The sequence below is a fragment of the Vipera ursinii genome, assembly GCF_947247035.1.
Source record: "Vipera ursinii genome assembly, chromosome: 2".
In the NCBI taxonomy this organism is placed as follows: Eukaryota; Metazoa; Chordata; class Lepidosauria; order Squamata; family Viperidae; genus Vipera; species Vipera ursinii.
The window spans coordinates 51,125,284-51,145,073 of record NC_139513.1 but is presented as its reverse complement, the minus strand read 5'-3'; the positions used below and the strand labels follow the sequence as shown (position 1 = coordinate 51,145,073).

General features: G+C 40.1%; 1 protein-coding gene across 1 annotated transcript; it reads right to left on the bottom strand.

The window, feature by feature from the left end:
* Positions 1 to 464: 464 nt before the first annotated feature.
* Positions 465 to 19,785, bottom strand: CHCHD4 (coiled-coil-helix-coiled-coil-helix domain containing 4). The gene is made up of 3 exons (XM_083353846.1): positions 19,569 to 19,785; positions 16,357 to 16,455; positions 465 to 1,522 (listed from the first exon to the last, which is right to left on the bottom strand). The coding sequence occupies exons 1-3, from the start codon at positions 19,588 to 19,590 to the stop codon at positions 1,221 to 1,223; spliced, it is 423 nt and encodes a 140-aa protein (XP_083209972.1). The 5' UTR covers positions 19,591 to 19,785; the 3' UTR covers positions 465 to 1,220.
* Positions 19,786 to 19,790: the final 5 nt, after the last annotated feature.

Here is a 19,790-nt window from a genome sequence, read left to right as displayed (position 1 = left end):
AGGGAACAAGCAGGACAGGGATAGGGAGGAAACACCAGGATAGAGCTGGGGACAGAGACCATAAGAGGTGGGGTAGCAGTCCAGGTGGCTTGCTCAGCGTTGACAGTTGTCACTTTCTCCTGAGAAGAGAGCAAATGGAATTTGGGGGGGGGGGGAGGGTAAGGGTAGACAGTAAAGTACAGGGTGGCCAAAAGGGCAGGGACAGGGGGAGATAAGTAGAGGTAAGCGGGCAGGGGTGAGCTAAACTGCATATTGTGGTCATAAATGTGGGCCAGTTGCCTAGAGTCCACAATTTGATCATGTGAGCATGGGTGGTGCTATGGCCTCAGCTTTAAGGACTGGTCGTAACTATAAATGGTCACCGAATGAATGGCCATTAAGTGAGGATTGCCCATTTGAACAAATCAATGTAGCTTTTCACAGGGAACAGTCATTCGCAGTAACAAAAGACACGGGCTTCAATGTAAAGTAAAAGGAATTCACTTTTAGTATACAGTCAAGTCACAATATCTACGCAGAGGTTTGTTACCCCAGGTAACATTGCATTTGTCTTATTAAGGTCAGCAACATGCTGGAAGAGGGGTTTGAACGCAGGAAACCCTTCAAAACAGAGATTAGAAATATTAAGGAACACAGTGGCCAGTGTTTTTCTCTGTTTGCTCAGTTATGGCAAGGCCTGATCAAGGTTTATTTTAAAATGGGAAATCCAATATACTAACATTAATTTTCTATTATTAGAAATTAATTATAGATGCAAACTTCCTGTCCCATCAAGCGCATAAGGCTGACTAGCTGAAAATTTTATCCAGATTTCTGAATCTTTTTGGTTGTTCTGAGAAATCTGTATTAATTTTCATCATATAAAATCTTGACAATAGCTAACAACTGAAATTTGGTGATCCAGCATTCTTGCTTTCCCAAAAGAGGATTAACCATCTCTGTTCTTCAGGGCAACCTACAGACTGAACATAACTGGAGAAGAAACGTGTTAAAGTACTGGGGGTGTCTACATTTCTTCTATACTGACTCTACCGCAACATTTCGTTGTTAAAACCACAGGGCTGCAGTTTCTTCTTCACAGTGAATTCACATGATACAGTGTACAGAAGTGCATTCCTTGCGGGATCAATGGGGTGGAAAGAAAGAAAGGAGAGAAGATACTTTGCCTGTCTAAATGTCTCTGAATATGGAAAGGAGACCACAGCCTCCATGCTCATTCATTAGCTAGACCCATCCTTTTCTTTGCCCGCTGAAGTAGTAGTTTCTAAATCTTTGCTTTGATTATCTTCTTCATCTTCATCATCATCATCATCATCATCTTCCTGAGGATAAAGATCCGGGTATTTCTGCATACATTCTTGCATTGCACGAAACTGGTCCACGCAATCTGATCCTTTAATTTCTTCCTTGCTATAATGAAAACAGGAAAATGCTGACTTGAATTGTTCCCCACAAGGACCACTAGCCATTCCACCAAGGCAGGGGCAATTCCAGTTGATATCTCCATTAGGCAATATCAAACCTAAGAGGAGGAGAAGAAAAGGTAGTAACTCACAAAACTATTTCATACTGGGACTTACATACTGGGTGGATTTACACACAGCACAACACAGATTTTTTAACTATGTTCAGAGTCAAAGTTTATTCAACACGGTTAAGTCAAGCCAAAAATTAATTACAGTGGTTGAGCTGAAATGTTTATTAACTTCAGTTTTTATAAGCTGCTACAATCTGCAGACACGTTTAGCATACCCTGAACCAGACAAATTACATTTTACTGAGCATTATGTGTGATCCAAGTCATTAAGCTTCATAGTCTGTAGGAACCTAAGTGATAAATTCTATATTTTGGAGTGACGTAAACATATTTGGTGATGAACATATTTTTGATCTTCCTAAAAAATCTTAGTGGTGACATAGGAAAACAAAAGATAAGAGCAACTTTGTTTTTCGGTTTATGGCAAAAAAAGAAAAGAAAAAGCCAAATTTAGGATGGAGAAAAGCCAATGGGAAAGAGTCTTATTCAAGGCAGTAAGAATAGTGTTTTGTTTAACAAATGACAACTTACAGAAAATGTTGTCTGATTGTTTGGGTCTTTTGTAAGCTCTCCAAACATACATGTGAGCAGTTTTCAGAAGTCATCTTTCCTTTTATCTCGCTAAAATCACAAAAATCTGCTGATGCAGGTCACTAAAATCTGCTGTTGCCCATCTGACATGAACTTGAATAGAACTGGACATTAATGGTTTTAGATCTTGATATATGAAAACTAAAAGGAACATAATCTGAGTGTCAAAAAGAGGGGGGGGCAAAAGCTAATTTGGACTTCCTAGATCATTTTATTAATATCAAAATTCCCTATCCTATTGTGTACATAACTGATCCTAAAGGAGAAAAGAAACAGGGGACATTGTGTTTAATTCATAAAAATGTTTGCACATAACTTTTTATGCAAATCTGTTTCCTATGCTGATTTGGATCTAACATAAAAACAATAGTTCTGCATCTTAACTAGGAGCTTTTACTACCACATACCCTTTGGCAATCTGTATGCTGCAAAGGAGATATTAGCTTTTTTCAATTATCCATTTTGTTATATCTGTTGTGTAAAAACATTGTTACATAAAATTCCATCTGATTTGTTTTATTTGAACCTGGAACTGGTTCAATCTATGTAGGTTCTCAATTATCCAGGTCTTGGTTGTCCCAAAGGTGGTTTTCTTTTTCCTTAAAACATTCTCATTCAAGAAGCTTGGTTAGTTCTAACTCACTGGAGGGGAATGGAAGGATTTAATGGGTGTCCCAAGAAGATTCCACATCATTTGCATTTTGATTCAGTTGACTCTTGGGATACAGGTAAACCCCTAAGTGGCTCCATGACTCTCAGAGAGCTAATGACCCACAGAGCACTAACAACTAAATGACTGCAAAGAATATAAATCCTTCCATTTCCCTCCAGTTAGCCAGACTTGAAGAAGCTTCTTGGATGAGAAGCAAAATATTTTTGAAAGAAAAGAAAGTCCGGTTGCCTTTTGGAAAAGCACCTTTGGGAGATTAATAATATATATAATATACAAGCTAGCATTGTAAACCATAATTTGAAAATGGCTTCTTTTCAAAATAACAATATATGATGTCATACATCATCATCATTATTATGCTCAGGTACAGACATCAGGACAGCAAAAGCTTTTTGTTTCCTTCATGTGGCAGTGCGTACCCGAAGCTCATTCAGAAAACACAACTCTCCAGTTTAGCATTAGCGGGGAGGTGCAATCACTATCTTGGTTTAATGGCAAAATAGAGGGGGGGGGAAACACCTGGTTGGTTATGTCAGGGAAACTGTAAACTGGAAAAGAGTTGGCTCATTTTCCCCCCCAGGTTGCTGATGTATCACAGACAAAGTACAGAAGCACAGATGGGTGGTGTTTATTATCCTCTTTTTTGCTTACTGCTTGAAAAATACAAACCAAACCTCATTATTTGTTTAGTATATCTGCTGTTATTGGCAAGCTTTTTTTATTTATTAAAGAGTTTTACAGATACATTTTAAACATAAGACCCATCCCTCCCCCACCCCCACCTAATTTCCCCTCCCTCCCCCACATCCCAGAGCATAATACAGGGTATTGACCCTAACAACCTTAGCAATGGGCTAATGCCTCCTTAAATAACACCAGCTGCCTGCAATTAGTGCAGGTTCGAGTCCCACCAGGCTCAAGGTTGACTCAGCCTTCCATCCTTCCGAGGTAGGTAAAATGAGGACCCAGATTGTTGGGGGCAATAAGCTGACTTTGTTATAATGCCGCTTGGGGGGGGGGCGAAAGCCCTAATAAGCAGGCATATACATAGAATGAAGGCTACTGCTAAGCTTGTAAGCCGCCCTGAGTCTTCGGAGATGGGCAGGATATAAATGGGATAAAAAAATAAATAAATAAAAGTATAATTTGCTAACTAGCTACAATAACACTTTAAATCCTATCGTGCTTTAACTCTCCTTAAAAATAACTAAATAATAATAAATCTTATAAATCTAATACTTATTCAAATGCTAAATGAAACTTTTTGGTCCCATATTTATTCTGAATGTAATCAATCTATCTTCTCCATTCCAAGATATATCTTTGTTGCGAATGGTCTTTCAAATATGCTGAAATTTTTGCCATTTCTGCCAGGTTCGAAACTTTTAAAGTCCATTCTTCTATAGTAGGCAAATCCTCCTTCTTCCAATATTGCGCTACCAAAAGTCTTGCTGCCGTTATTAAATTCAGCATCAATTTAGTTTCTATAGCAGTACAATCTATAGTAATACCCAGAGTTATTGGCAAGCTTTTTGTGTATGCATATGCAGAATGGCAGACAGTTCTTTGTAAAATGATATGCAAAACACATTTTTGCAGTTTTGTTATCCATGGCTGTTTGGCTACAACAACAACAAAAAATCCTCATAAAACAATAAGGGCTGCCTGTGAGACACATATTTTAAAGGATTCAGTATGACGGAGCCGCAGATTGCTACCAATATACCGTCCCACTTGCGTCGATGCTTGCGAAAGAATTGAAGGAATTTAAGAATTTAAACAAAGGTTTAAAATATTAGATCTTACCTATTTGTTACCAAAAAGGTACCATCTCAGATTAGATACGGTAATATTAATCATTCACTAAGACTGATTATTATGCTGGTTGCATTTGTTAATTGCTGAATACTCATTTGATTTTAATAATGATTTTGAAGTGCTAAATTTACACAAGGACACTTTTACTTGCAGTACTAACCTAACATTACTTCAAAAACTTTATTCAATTTTATACAGCTTACAAATTACTTCTCTTTTTGCTCCTTTATTTCTTTTTCTGATACTGGTATGTTTTCATTGTACTTTCAAGTGACTCTTAACTTAAATGATTTTTTTTCATATTAGTTAAATATTAAGGTTACATGACGTAATAACATTTTCCAAGTATCATTCGCATATTAACATATACAAAGGAAAAAAGATTTCTTTTTCAGTAAGCAGTTCTGTTCATTTTTGTAAAGTTTGTTTTTAAAGTTTTAACTTAGTTTGTTCTAATGTGATAAAAATAAAATTTACATGAATAAAAGTCCAGTTCATTATAAAACCCATTTTTCTTGATCTCTATTTTTTGTACAATTTTTTTTCTAATTGGCATATTTTACAGGTATGGCCACTGAAGAGGCACATCATAACTATAGGAAAAATGATCACTAATCTTGGCTCGTTGAATGGGCTGCACATTGGTATGTAAAGTTAGTTTTAATTAACTGGGGGGGGGAGAGAGAAACCCTAAATCAGACATGTCAAACTCGCAACGTCACGTGACATTGCGCAACATATTGGGACGGTTTTGCCATTGCCGGCAATGGGGTGGGCGCAGCTTCCGAGTGATGTGTCTGGCCCGCGGGCTGACAGTTTGACAAGCCTGCCCTAGATGGTTCATAAGAGCAATGATGCTCCAGGAAAGCTGAAAATAAAGTTCTTATAGTCACTTGTGACACACAGCTGCAAAGTAGATTTATAGGATTAATTTGGTTTCCACTTCTACAAAGCCAAATCGCTCTTCTACTTGGAAATAAGGAATTGCTTCTTTAAAAACATTGCATTCAGCTTTTCATGTTGATTTTCCTCTGGACAGACCTGCTTTTCACTGAGGCAAACAGAAATGGGGGTGGGGGGGAATTTCATTCATCCTTTGTGTTTATGTGTGTGTATTCATGGCCAATAAGCAATTTTGCTCCAAACCTTTAGAAGCTGTGGCAGGAGTCACAAAGCAGAGATCATTTCTAGCCATTCTAAACACTCAGTCCTGGCTCCTGGCCAGCAGCACAGCCTGTCTGAAATTAGAAAAGCTGCAAGATGGATTTCTGTACATCCTTTGGCTGTAATATACAGATGGCACTTAAGGTCTAAGAGCTGGGAGAAAGGGACTAGCAATTCCTTTTCATCTCAAGAAGGGCACAAGGTTAACTTCAATCACATCAAGGCTGAAAGTCATTTTCCATGTCTTACTATGAAGTATATTGATTGGCTAGCGGGCTCTTAAGAATGGCTGCTTCCAATTATGTAACCGAAATAACATTTCTGACCCAACATCTTCCCTAATACCTAGTATCATTTTGATGTATCTTCCTGATGTTGCAATAACCTCATTTAGCAAGCAGCACTTAAAAGGTATTGTTTCATGTGACAATGTCTTGGTTTTTAGTGAATCAGAAATAGAGCTCAGGATGAGAAATAACAAAATGCAAAAATAATGAAAGCATGAAACAAATTTACAAACACAGGAAATACAAATTGGGTGATCTATTAAAAACAATTATTGAAAAGGTTTATATTCTGCTCCAAAATATGCCACAGCTTCCACATGCACAAAATAAGGAAATGTATTTTATTAAGAGTTCCAAACCAAACAGTCCCACTTTAAGTATCGTCTGTCTGAGCAGACTCTTCTGTCAAAACAAAATTTGAAGTGTTTTGTTGTCGCATTAAAGGGGTTATGTTCCTTTTGGAACATAACTATGTTTTGTTTCAACCCTGAAACACTCAAATGCTGAAACATCCCCTTTTACCGTAAGTTTGTTTTCTTTAGCTGCAAAACTCTCAAAACACAATCATCTAAATCTCTGTTCAGAACCAAAACAAAACAGAGTGCTCTGTTTCAACCTCAAAATGAAACTCCTGGAAAATATCTTTTTTTCATCAAAAGTGGCCATTTTGGGCTCAACCTCTCCTTTTTATGACTGCCAAGGTGCCAAAGTTGTAAGTGTGAGTTGGATTAAATGCATTATAAAGACCTTATTATTCCTATTTTTATTTATATTATATAATTTAAGAAATAAATATTTGTATAGCCACCCAACTCACATATAGGTGACCCCAGGTCGCTTGCAACATTTAAAAATCCACCGCATAATAAAATCCTGAACCGATTTTACAACCATTTATACAATGGTTCTACAGTGAGTCACCATGGTCGTTAAGAGAACCCAGCATATCCAATGGATGAGTTTTGTTGTTTACCAGAAAATGGCAAAAAACATCATAAATCGTAATAATGTGAGTGTGGGATCCTGCAATAAGTTGTAAATACGAGGTAGTTGCCAAGTGCCCAAAACATGGTCACATGACTACAGGAGGGGGAGTGTTTTGCAAAAGTCCAAAGTGCTTTACATGCCCCAAAATACCCTTTCTGAGGCCATCGTAACTTTGTACAGTCATTAAGTGACCAGTCATTAAGGGAGGACTACCTGTATTACTTTAAAAATTTATCACTGCAGGTTCCAGAAGTGGGCTCTCTTCTTCTATGGTGATATCCAAACTTTTTTTTTTCTTAAGCCATTGTTTTCATGCCCGCAATCTCCCTATCCCTTCTCTTCTCAAGCCTTTTAACTGCTTTTAAGCTGCTTTCAGGGGTTATAGACACTGAGCTCGTTAGGTGGAAAGCTAATAGCCCAGGCTCGAGACTTAAGCGCTGCAAGCTCCTATTACTTGCCCCAGCTTCTGCCCACCTAGCAGTTTGAAAGCATGCAAATGCAAGTAGATAAAATAGTACCATTTCAGTGGGAAGATAATAAGTGTTCAGTGCACCTCGGTGTGTATAGTCATGATGGCCACATGACCGTGGAAATGTCTTTGGACAACGCTGGCTCTCTAGGTTAAGGAACAGAGATCAGCAGCGCCCCCTAGAGTCAGACACAACTGGACAGGAGAAACCTTTACCTTTACCATAGCTTTCAATTCAGGTTTTTATCTTTGTACCTCTGTAAAACTCAAAGCTACTAAAACAGACGTAACTTCAAATATCGTCAAGGGAAAACTGGCATTCGGTCTTAATTCAAATGAATCCAGTGTTTTTACTTATGAAATACTTTCTAGGCTTTTTAAGTTTGAAATATTTAATTCAGGGGCTTGATTCTACTTACGAAAGGAAGGAGTGACATATAACCCTTTTCAATAATGTGCACCCTACCTTACACCAATTTACAAGTTTAATATATAAGCTGCTTTGGGGACTTCCGGTGGCGGCGCGGCGCCGAAGACAGCCTCCCCTGGCTGCCCGCGGCTCAGCTGTTTGTTTTTTCGCCCGAAACAGCGCCGATCAGCTGTTCGGGCGAAATTGAAGCCCCCTCCTCGGGAGAAGAGGAGGGGGTGAGGCCCCAGGTAGGGGTAGAGTTCTCCGAGGCCGCCTGAGCTTGGAGCTTGGGCGGCTGAAGGATCGAACTCCCCCGAAGCCTGGGTTGCTCCCAGCTGGCCGTCGTCTCTGCTTCGAATTTCCTGGAGCAGAGCCAGGCGTCTGCGAACCATTCCTGCCTGAAGAAAGGACTATGATTTAAAGGAGCAGGCAGAGCGGTACAAGAGGAAAAGGTGAAGAGGACTATTTTACTGTACTCTCGAACTTGTTGGACTTTTTAAACTTTAATTGAAAGTGCGTCATAATTGAGGATTAAAAGATGGCGGCTAAACCTCCCTCTAAAACTCTTCGGAGTGGAGGATCCTCGCCGGTGCAACAATCATCACTACAGGCATTGCACCCTCCTGAAGTGCTGACATCGAAGGATTTGCGAGATGCCTTGGATAAACATGCCCAGGTACTTTTGGAATCAATTAATCAATCAATTGCTGATAAATTTGCACAGATGGAGGAGAAATTGGAGAAATTTGAGGAAAGAATGGAAGAGAGGATGGAACAGAAGTACAGCGTGATGAAGGTAGACATTTTGACTTCAGTGCATAAAGTGGCGGAATGTGTGGAAGATTTAGATGAAAAAGTGGATGATTTGGCTCAAAGGAATGCTATACTAGAAGTAAAAGCGCGGGAGAATGAAATTGAAAGAGGCAAGTTGGAAAGGGAGTTAAGCCATGCCCAATATTACCAGATGCAGTTTGCTGTCAGAATTAGAGGCTTAAAAGAGAATGTTAAAGAAGATTTAAAGCAGCTGATCTCTGAGGCTCTCGAAGGGGTATTGAACCAGCCAGCATCTGAAATAAGAGCAGCTATGGATAAAGTGTTTCGGGTGAATTCATGGATTGCCAGACAGAGAAAGTTGCCTAGAGATGTGGTGGTTTATTTTGCAAAAAGAGAAATTAGAGATCAAGTTATACAAGCTGCCTATGATGCTAAGGTTGTGATTGCTGAACAAGAAGTCTTGGTTTTAAAAGAAATTCCTCCAAGGATTTTAAGGGGAAGAAAGGACTATACATTTCTTGTGCAAGAGCTCAAGCAAAGAGATATAAGGTTCAGATGGGAGATTCCAGATGGGCTGATGGTGATGTATGAAAATAAAAGGTATAGGCTGATTACTGTGAAACAAGCACGTGATTTCTACAATAATGTCTTAAAAGCAACCCCATTAACGCTCCTGGAAGCTGGAAAGGGATCTGGAGAAGAAGAACAACAAGAGGAGGAAACAGAGGAAAATGGTGCTGAAGGAGATCAAGCTACAATCTCTTTGGATGATCCTAGAGAGCAAAGAGTGACGCGTGCTGCTTTAAAACGAGCAAAGAAAATAAAAGAACAAGATCAGCAAAAGTCTTCAGATTCTTCACAACGCATTCATAGCCAAGCTGTGGGAGGAGCACGGCCTAAAGTAACCAGTCCTATCAAAGCTGTGGTCCAAGAGCTTTTCGGGGATATACATGGCAACTAAATTTTTAACCTGGAATGTTAATGGACTAAACTCACCGCAGAAGAGGAAGAAAGTTTTTCAATATTTAAAACAATTTAAGATAGATGTTATATGCCTGCAAGAAACGCATATTAGAGTTTTGGATCAAAAGTATTTATTGAACTCGAGGCTGGGTACGCAATTTGTTGCTTCTGCAGAGAATAAGAAAAATGGAGTGGTTGTTTATGTTAAAAGTGCCTTAACAGCGGACCTAATTGAAGCAGATAAGCATGGAAGATATGTTATGATCGAGCTGTTGTTTGAAGGTAAAAAGACGCTTTTAGTTGGATTATATGCACCAAATCAACAACAGGCTGACTTTTTTAGTTTACTTCATACAAAGCTTACCCAGTTGGATTATAAATCCTTTATTTTTATGGGGGACTGGAATGGAGTTATGGATGTACAGTTGGATAAGGCTGGAGCCTTTAAGCGCATTCCAAGTCACGCTAGACTGCCTAAATCTTTTTTTGAAATGAAGGATGACCTGGAATTGCGAGATATTTGGCGTGAGAGACATTTGCAGGAGAAGGATTATACATTTTATTCTGATAGACACCAATCTTTTTCGAGGATTGATTTTATTTTGTCGACTAATGATTTTCTTTTGAGAACTAAAAAGGTGAAAATCTGCGCAAGAATTATCTCTGATCACAGTCCAGTGTGGTTGGAGATTGATAAGGAAAGAGGAGATAGACGCTCATGGCGCGTAAATGAGAATTTGTTTAGAAATCAGAGAAATGTGGAAGAATGCAAACAGCGGATGAAGGATTTTTTTGAGATGAATATGAATAAGGGTACCTCTATGGATATGGTTTGGGATGCTAGCAAGGCCTATATGAGAGGGGTGTTGATATATATGAATAATAGACATAGACGTGCAGTGGAAACTAGAAGGAAAGATCTGGAGAATGAAATAAAGGAAAAAGAAAAGGCTTTGATTTTGAACCCAGAGGAGGTGAAGATCAAGGAGGCTATTAGACTGTTAAGAGGACAATTTGATAAATTAATGGCTGATCAAGTGGCGACCAATCTGCGGTTTGCTAGGCATAATACTTTTTGCAATGCTAATAAACCAGGCAGATGGTTAGCTTATAGACTGAGGAAAAAACAAAGGGCATCTAATATAGATAAGATTGAGTATAAAGGAAGGGTTGTGTATCAACAGAAGCTTATTAAGGATGCCTTTGTGGATTTTTATTCGAAATTATATACTAAAGAGGACATTAATGCAAAAGATATTGATACGTATTTGGAGAAGGCTAGCATCCCGGTTCTTACGCAAGTACAAAAAGAGGGGATTAACCAACTGATTACAGAAGAAGAAATTTTTACAGCTATTAAGGAACTGAAGGTGGATAAAGCACCAGGCACTGATGGCTTGACTGCGGCCTATTATAAAAACTTGCAATTAGAGATGATAAAACCGTTAAAGGAACTGTTCCAGACAATCCAGAGGGGGGGAAAGGTGCCCCCGTCTTGGAGAACAGCTTTTATCTCTTTGATTCCGAAGGAAGACCAGGATGCTACTTTAGTTAAAAATTACAGACCGATATCGCTTTTAAATACAGATTATAAGATATTTGCTAAGGTTTTGGCTAATAGACTGATGAGGGTTCTGCAACAGGTGATTCATGGGGACCAAACGGGGTTTATTAGTGGAAGACAAATGAAAACTAATGTGAGACATATAGTTGATGTGTTAGAGTTTTTGGAAAGGCACAACCAGATCTCTGCTGCGCTAATCTTTTTAGATGCTGAAAAGGCTTTTGATCAATTGAACTGGCAATTTTTGTTGAAAGTTTTAGACAAAATGGATTTTGGGGAAAATTTTTTACAACCGATTAGGGCATTATACCAAAAACAAACTGCCCGAATTATAGTTAACAATAGCTTGACAACAGTATGTAATATTGAGAAGGGCACAAGGCAAGGGTGTCCGCTATCGCCCTTGTTATTTGTGTTAACATTAGAGATATTATTGGTTAAGATTCGGAATTCGGAAAAAATTAAGGGGATACAAGTTGGAGATCAGGATTACAGATTGAGAGCATTTGCAGATGATCTGGTTGTTACAGTGACCCAGCCAGAGAACTCTGTTGTGGACCTGATGGAGATAATAACACAATATGGGAAGGTTTCTGGATTTAAAGTAAATATACAGAAAACTAAAATTTTGGCTAGAAATATGACAGTTTCGCAGAAGGCTCTCCTAGAAGGATTAACTGGATTTGAGATTGTTAAAAGGGTTAAATATTTGGGGGTGATTTTGTCGCCCTCTAATACAAAGCTATATAAAAATAATTATGAAAAGTTATGGGGGAAAATTCAAAAAGAACTGGAGAGTTGGGAAAAATTGCAATTGTCTTTGTTGGGACGGATTGCAGCAGTGAAAATGAATGTCCTGCCCAAATTTTTATTCTTATTTCAAATGATACCGATTCTTAAGAAAGACTCTAACTTGGAGGAATGGCAGCGTGGTATCAATAAATTTGTGTGGGCAGGGAAAAAGCCACGAGTTAAACTTAAGATTATGCAGGATACTCGTGAGAGAGGTGGCCTTAAAATGCCTAATTTTAAATTATATTATGAAGCTGCTGCACTAGTAGGAATAAGTGATTGGATTAATTTGACACAATCGAGGTTATTAAATCTTGAGGGCCATGATTTGTTGTTTGGCTGGCATGCATATTTGTTTTATGATAAGAAGGTAGATACTGTGTTTAGGATGCATATTTTAAGACAGGCATTGCTGAGAGTCTGGAAGAAGTATAGACATAAGTTAAGCAGCAAGATACCATTGTGGGCAATCCCAAAACACGCAATAGAAAATATACATGCTGGTTTCAAACATGATGAGACTACTTACAAGGAAATTTTAAGTTTGGAAAGGAATATTTGGTGCTTGAAATCATATAGTTTCTTGCGAGAAGAGAAGGTTGTTCAGACTTGGTTTCAATATATTCAGTTACAGGCCAGGTGGAAAGAAGACCAAAAAAATGGATTTGCAACGACTGATGAAAATTTGATAAAGCAAATTAGAAATCAAGGACCAGCACATATTAAACGGATATATCTTGCATTGATAGAGATCGATTCAGAAACAGAGCTTGTTAAGGATTGTATGATAAAATGGGCCCAAAACATTCAGGAAGTTATTACAATGGATACGTGGGAAAAGATCTGGGTGAGGAATGTAAAATTCACTCAAGCTCAAAGTCTAAGAGAGAACTTTTACAGAATGTTTTATAGATGGCATCTAGATCCTAAAAAGCTTGCAAGTATGTATCCGAATTATCAGCCTAAATGTTGGAGGTGTGGTGATGAAGAGGCAACATATTTTCACATATGGTGGACATGTAAAAAGGTCAAGGCTTTTTGGATAAAAGTCTGGTGGAATATGCAGAAGATTTTTAAACGGAGGATAAAGTTTTGTCCGCAATTTTTTTTGTTGGGAATAATTGTTGACGCTACAGTTGTGGACTCTAAGTTGATGTTGAATTTAGTTACGGCAGCAAGACTTTTGATAGGTCAATATTGGAAGAAAGAGGAACTGCCGACTATACAAGAGTGGATTTTGAAGGTTTCCGACTTGGCAGAGATGGCGAAGATTTCGGCCTATTTGAAAGATTACTCGCAAGAATATTATATTATGGAATGGAGAAAATGGATTGAGTTTATCCAGAATAAGTATAGGGTTAAGAAGTTTTATCTAGCATTTGAATAAGTCTTCTTTCGTTTTCTTTTTTCTTTTTCTATTTTGTCTTCTATATATATTTAATAATGCTAAGTTTTGTTTGATCCTATATAAGTTAGAGAGTGATGGATTTTAGAATTTATAGTTGTTAGTATATGGTTGTTTATGATTGCTTTTTTATATATATATACCTTGTATTTAGCTCTGGGAAGTCGGGGGGGAGGGGGGTTGGGGGGAGGTGGGGGGGGAGGAGGGAGGGGGGGAGGGGGGGAAGGGGGGAGGTAGGGAGGGGAGGAGGGAGAGGGAAGGGGTTTTTTAAAGGAAAACTGTATTTTTAAAACTTTTCAATAAAAAAAAAATATATATAAGCTGCTTTGCTCTGGACAATACATAAAATTAATGGTGCCCATTTATTACTAGTACGCCACTCAACTCTGAATGACTCAATTAAAAATGATTTTTGCAAAGTAGATTGTAGGAAATATGTCAAGCCTATAGCAGCACATGTTAAAAACAGGTAGCCCTCGACGTACGACCACAACTGAGACCAAAATCTATATTGCTAAGCCAGACATTTGTTAAGAGAGTTTTGCTCCATTTTATTACCTTTCATGCCACAGTTGTTAAGTGAGTCAATACAGCTGTTAAGTTAGAAAGATGGTTGTTAAATGAATCTGGTTTCCCCATTGGCTTTGCTTGTTAGAAAGCCGCAAAAGGTGATCACATGACGCTCGGACACTGCCACTGTCCTAAATATGAAGCAGTTGCCAAGCATTTTAACTCTGATCACATGACCAGGGAGATGCTGCAACATTCGTGTGAAAAATGTCATGTTTTTCAGTACCGTTGTAACTTTGAACGGTCACTAAATGAACTTAAGTTTAAGTTTATTGAATTTATATACCGCCCTTTTCCCGTAGGACTCAGGGCAGTTTACAAAGTATTTAAAAACATCAGTACAATACAAGAGTTAAAAACAGTTAAAATAATTAAATTTGATCCCTGAGGGGGGAAAAAAAACCTGAACTGTTATAAGTCGAGGATTATCTGTATACCTAATTTAAAAACACTAAGTATATTTCTCACTTAATATGTTTTTGTTTTCCTTGAAAAATGCAAAATGACAAATCTGCATGTTTCTCTTTAATACTGCTAAACAGAGGCTCTCCAACTTTGCCATAATGAATATTCTCTAGACATTGTAAGTGCCTATACTTCTATCTTATTCCAGGTTTATCAGGATGATGAAAAAGGGTAAGATTTATTTTATACCTCTAGATCAGGGTTTTTCAACCAGTGGTACGGGTACCACCTGTGGTACATTGGCACCTGGCAGGTGGTACGTGACCATCCTAGAAAAATGGTAGTGGGGGAGGGGAATGAGCTGAACCGGTGGCAGCACCACACAAGCCTGAGCGAGAGACGGCTGGAGCTGCAGGGCTGTCAGGGCTCAGCGAAAGCGCCAGGATCAGCACTTCTTTGGGGCTGTCAGGGCTCAGTGGAAGCGCCAGGATCAGTACCAGGCTCCAGCTGGAGCTCGGCACTGATCCTGACGCTTCTGAGCCCAGAAGAAGCGCCAATCAGCTGGAATGTTGCAGCATCTCCAGGGTCTTGTGATTTACGTTCAGATGCTTGGCAACTGATTCATATTTATGACGGTCACAGTGTCCCAGGATCATGTGAAGTGACCAAAACCTGCTGCAACCACCCAGGGAATAAAAACCAAACACCTCGCCACCCCACCCCCACTGCCAATCCTCAACAGAAACGCTCACAACAATGAAAACCTCGTACAGGAGGAAGAGTGCCGCCGGGCAGGCAGGCAGGTGTCTTGCTCAGCTGTGGCTGTGGTTTGGGGGGCACTTTTTTCAGTGCCATTGTAACTTTGAACAGTCACTAAGTGAACTGTTGTAAGTCGAGGACTACCTGTACTTCATCACCTTTCTCCTTTTTTTTTCTTTTGGTCAACAAGTTTTTGACATCTTGCTAGGTGATTGGTGGTACTTGGATGTTGCCATATCCTAAAAGTGGTACAATGGTTGAAAAAGTTTAAAAGCCCTGCTCTAGATTCCTCACAATCAAAACTCCCTTTTTGAATAAAATGTGAATAAGTTGGGATGAACAGTAGTAATAGTCTTAGCACACAAGTGTATGTAAGTGAAAACTCATTCTCGTGAAGCTGAAACATAGGTTACTCAATATACCTCAATAGGCTCCAAGTCATTTTATTGCAAACTAAGAGAATGTAGAAAAAACTGTTATACTCAATGTCATTTGCATATATTCATATTGAACATGGAGGAGTTAAAATACCAGTTATTGAGATTATGTCTTAGTTTTGAAAGGTGATTTAAATGATTGCCTATTTTTCACATAATAAGGATGTGTAATACAGGTAGTCTTTGAGTTATAACCATCCCTTCAGTGGCCATTTGAAATGACAACAGTGCCGAACACAGGGACTTACAACTGGCATTTGAAGTTTCAGCTATTACAGCACCCCCGTGGTCACGTGCCTGGCAACAAGATCCCACTTATGAGTTGATGCAGCATCCTGCAGTCACTTAAGCATTTGTGACCTTTTGCAAGCCAAATCAGTGGATAAGTGTCGTTTCTATAGAGTTTTCTTTGCCACATCCTCTCCGCTTTGCACAAACTCCCACACCTTCTTTCCTTAGCCTCCTTATGATCTCTCTCTCTCTCTCTCTCTCACACACACACACACACACCCCACACACTTTCTTTGTCCTCCCTGCAATGGCACCTATGAATATATGTACTCTGTGCTCTTTTCCTGGTCTCCTTGTGATCACATGCATGCAAGTACCCTGCACCCCTTCTGCTTGACCTCACTGAGTCCACACATACACAAGCAGGACTGCCTGGATTATCATCACTAAGCAATGCGGTCAAGTATAAATCTCAACATTATTCAATAAAACACAAAACATATTATTTACATTCTACTGACCATGATCTTCATAAGGATCATTGGGATCATCTGCCACCAATTCAGCATTGCTTGGGGTTTCATGGTCTTCTTTGGTCACAAATATAATTCGGTCCTTTCCTAAAAATTAGGCGAAAAGCATACACAATATTAGAAGAGTAGGTAAAGGATTGATCTGCCATAAGCTTCTGAACAAGTTCATTAGCAGATGACATTGGGCCCTGGAGATGCTTAATTATGAGCCATGTATATCTTGACATTAAATTAACATCTACTCGAGTTTAGTCTATTGATTATATTATTAATTTAGCATATGCCCCAGAGAAAAAAAAGTTAGCAAAGAATCATGCTAAGTTTAATTTTCTTTCCAGCTTATGTTTACTTTGACAGATAATTGTCAGTATATGCACTCAGCCTTTATGTAAGATGTTACCACTTCCTACCAGACTTGGATCAGAGTATGGTATGTCCAGAGCTTAATACCCTTTCCTACACAAGCTTCTATTGGAAATACTTTTAAAATTTCTCCCTTTATATGAATAGTTCTTCATTTTATCTCTTTTGCCATCAAGTACCTTACATGACTATATGAATAAAAGCAAATAAATAATATGATAATCTAAAATGAAGTTTTATGTTCTTTTTTTTTCATAAGAACCATTTTATAGATAGTCCTCAGGCTACAACACCAATTTGGGATTGGGATTACTGTCACTAAGCAATGCAATCGAAAGAGTGATATCGTATACCAGCAGCCTCAGTTGCCATCATATTGTCAGAACTGTGCAGGCATTGGTAAGCAGGAAGAAGCAGCAGTCCCAACAAGGATCATAGGGGGTATGCAGGTTGTCACAGTGGGGGGAAGGGATGCCACAGGCAAGTAAGGGTGGGCTGTCGAGGGGTGTGGGTGGTGATAGAAGTAAATGAAAGGTCTCCAAATTTTAATATTGAAAGAGAAATTTAAAACTGAATATGCTGCAATGGAAATTTAATGGAGAAGATGAGAACCAGGAAAGGAGAGCACAAAGAAAGGATGTTAAGTGAAACACGTAGACAAAAATTAGCTGGGTCTTAAGAGTGGGAAAGGAAGAAGACAAGCTATAAAAACGTCTGTAAGAGAAGATAACTAGCAAAACAGGAAAGAACCTATTTTTTTCTAAAAGGTCATAAAAAAGGGGCTAGAACTCAGGACAACTGAGCACGTGCAATTAGTTGATTAATAGTAACTGACTCACCTTGCATAAATTATCTCTTAATTTTAATGTACATGGGATGTATGATTTAGTATGTAGCAGGAAATATGTAGGAGGCGGTCGGAAAGAGTGTAACCTCATAGTACCTCAGCCAATACGGGAAAAGGAGGGGCTGAATCACAGATTATGAAAGTCCTCTCTCTCTCTCTCTCTCTCTCTCTCTCTCTCTCTCTCTCTCTCACACACACACACACACACACACACACACACACACACACACACTAGGGTTGATGGTGGAAAGAAACATCTCCCTGGAAAATAGATGGTGCCACCACCAAAACCTATACAGAGGTACAAAAGCAATGCCAAGACCTGCAGAGTCAAAAGATTTCTGGGAGAAGATGGTTCAGATCCAATCTCTCAGTCCTGCTGCTGCAGGAATATCCTCTTGAAACCCTTACATTCATTTATTTTCTCTGACTGGAGAGCTGATATAATGGCAGGTTACAGTCACTCAGACTGGAATGATTATTTTTATCCACCTATATCAGACATGTCAAACACAAGGCCCGGGGGCCAGATCCGGCCCGCGAAGTGGTTTCATGTGGCCCGCGAAGCCATCCTGGAAACAGTGAGGGAACAGCCCCCACTGCCTTGGCCCTGGTCCAGAGACCCTCCTTCTGCCAGAGACCCTCAGATCTGTCCCACTCCTGTCCAGGCCCCCATAGGCACCCTTGATGCAAACGATGTAGAGCTGGCCATGCCCACCCAGTAGGCCATACGCACTCTAGCCACACCCACCCAGTAGGCCACGCCCACCCTGGCCATACCACCCGGCCCCCTGAGGGCAACCGCAATGCTGATGCGGCCCTCAATGAAATTGAGTTTGACACCCCTGACCTATATAGAGTCCTTCCCAAAGACATGGGATAGGCAGAGGTGTTCTTATTTGATTATGTAAAGTTATCAACGCAGGATGCAGACTGTTTACTATTAGTATTCCACATTTTATCTATCTGGAGCAATTCAAGGAGATGAGCATATATACAGGTAGTCCTCGATTTACAACAGTTCATTCAGTGACTGTTCAAAGTTACAATGGCATGGCATTGAAAAAAGCGAGTTGTAAGTTTTTCACACCTACAACTACTGCAGCCTCCCCATGGTCACGTCCTGATCAAAATCCGGACAGGTGACATCTGTCTGCTGCAGCGTCCCAGCTTCACATGAGATCAGCTTTTATGACCTTCTGACAAGCAAAGTCAGTGGGGCAGCCCGATTTGCTTATCAGTCGCCTTACTAATTTAACAACTGCAGTGATCCATTTAACAACGGTGGCTAGAAAGGCCGTCAAAATGGGGCAAAGTTCACTTCACAAGTGTTTATTTATTTATTTATTTAATTTATTTATTTAATTACATTTATATACCGCCCTTTCCCGAAGGACTCAGGGCGGTTTACAGGGTGATTAAAAACAAAAATACAAAAGTTAAAAACAGATTAAAAAAAATTATATTCGTCCCTGCGTAAGTAAAACCCCCGTTTTCCACTAAGTGTTCCACTTAGCAACAGAAATCGGGGGGGGGGGGCTGACTCGTGGTCGTACGTCGAGGACTACCTGTCATACCCCCCCTTCTTCCTCCTATTTTCCCCATTAACAACCACCCTGCGAGGTGGGTTGGGCTTGAGAGAGAACGAGCGAGCCAAAGTCACCCAGCCGGCTCTCACGCCAGCCTCCAGGCTCCTTTCCGTCCGGCCCACGCTTTCTCTGGGCTCCCTAAAGCAGCGTTTCCCAACCTTAGGAACTTGAAGATGCGTGGACTTCAACTCCCAGAATTCCCCAGCCAGCGTAGCTGGCTGGGGAATTCTGGGAGTTGAAGTCCACGCATCTTCAAGTTCCTAAGGTTGGGAAAGGCTGCCCTAAAGACCCAGCTGGGGCACAGAAGCTTTTCGCCGGCTTCCCTCTCTGCTCCGTTCGGCTGCCCCAAGAGCCGCCCCGATCGTCGCCATCGCCCCTTCCCTCCTCGCGCGTCCCGGTACCTTCTTGCCTGCAGTAGGACATGTCTGGGGCGAGCTGGCAGCGACTCCGAGTGACCCGCCGAACGACCTATGGAATTAACCGGTCGCGGCCGGCCGGCAGCAACAGCGAAGCGCCCGCCTCCTCCCACGCGCTCGCAGGGGCCCTCGCGGCAACCTCTGGCCCAGAGAGAAGGACCCCAAAGAGCAGCCTTGAAGCCGCCTGAGCGCTTCTCTCCCCTTCCC

What these genes read in the sequence shown, in the direction of transcription:
- CHCHD4 (XM_083353846.1), bottom strand. Translation starts at nt 19,590, where the DNA reads ATGTCCTACTGCAGGCAAGAAG. An exon ending in GTCCTACTGCAGGCAAGAAG is followed by an intron (nt 16,456 to 19,568) that starts GTACCGGGACGC and finishes CCTAATTTTTAG; the next exon opens with GAAAGGACCGAATTATATTT. An exon ending in TGATCCTTATGAAGATCATG is followed by an intron (nt 1,523 to 16,356) that starts GTCAGTAGAATG and finishes TCCTCCTCTTAG; the next exon opens with GTTTGATATTGCCTAATGGA.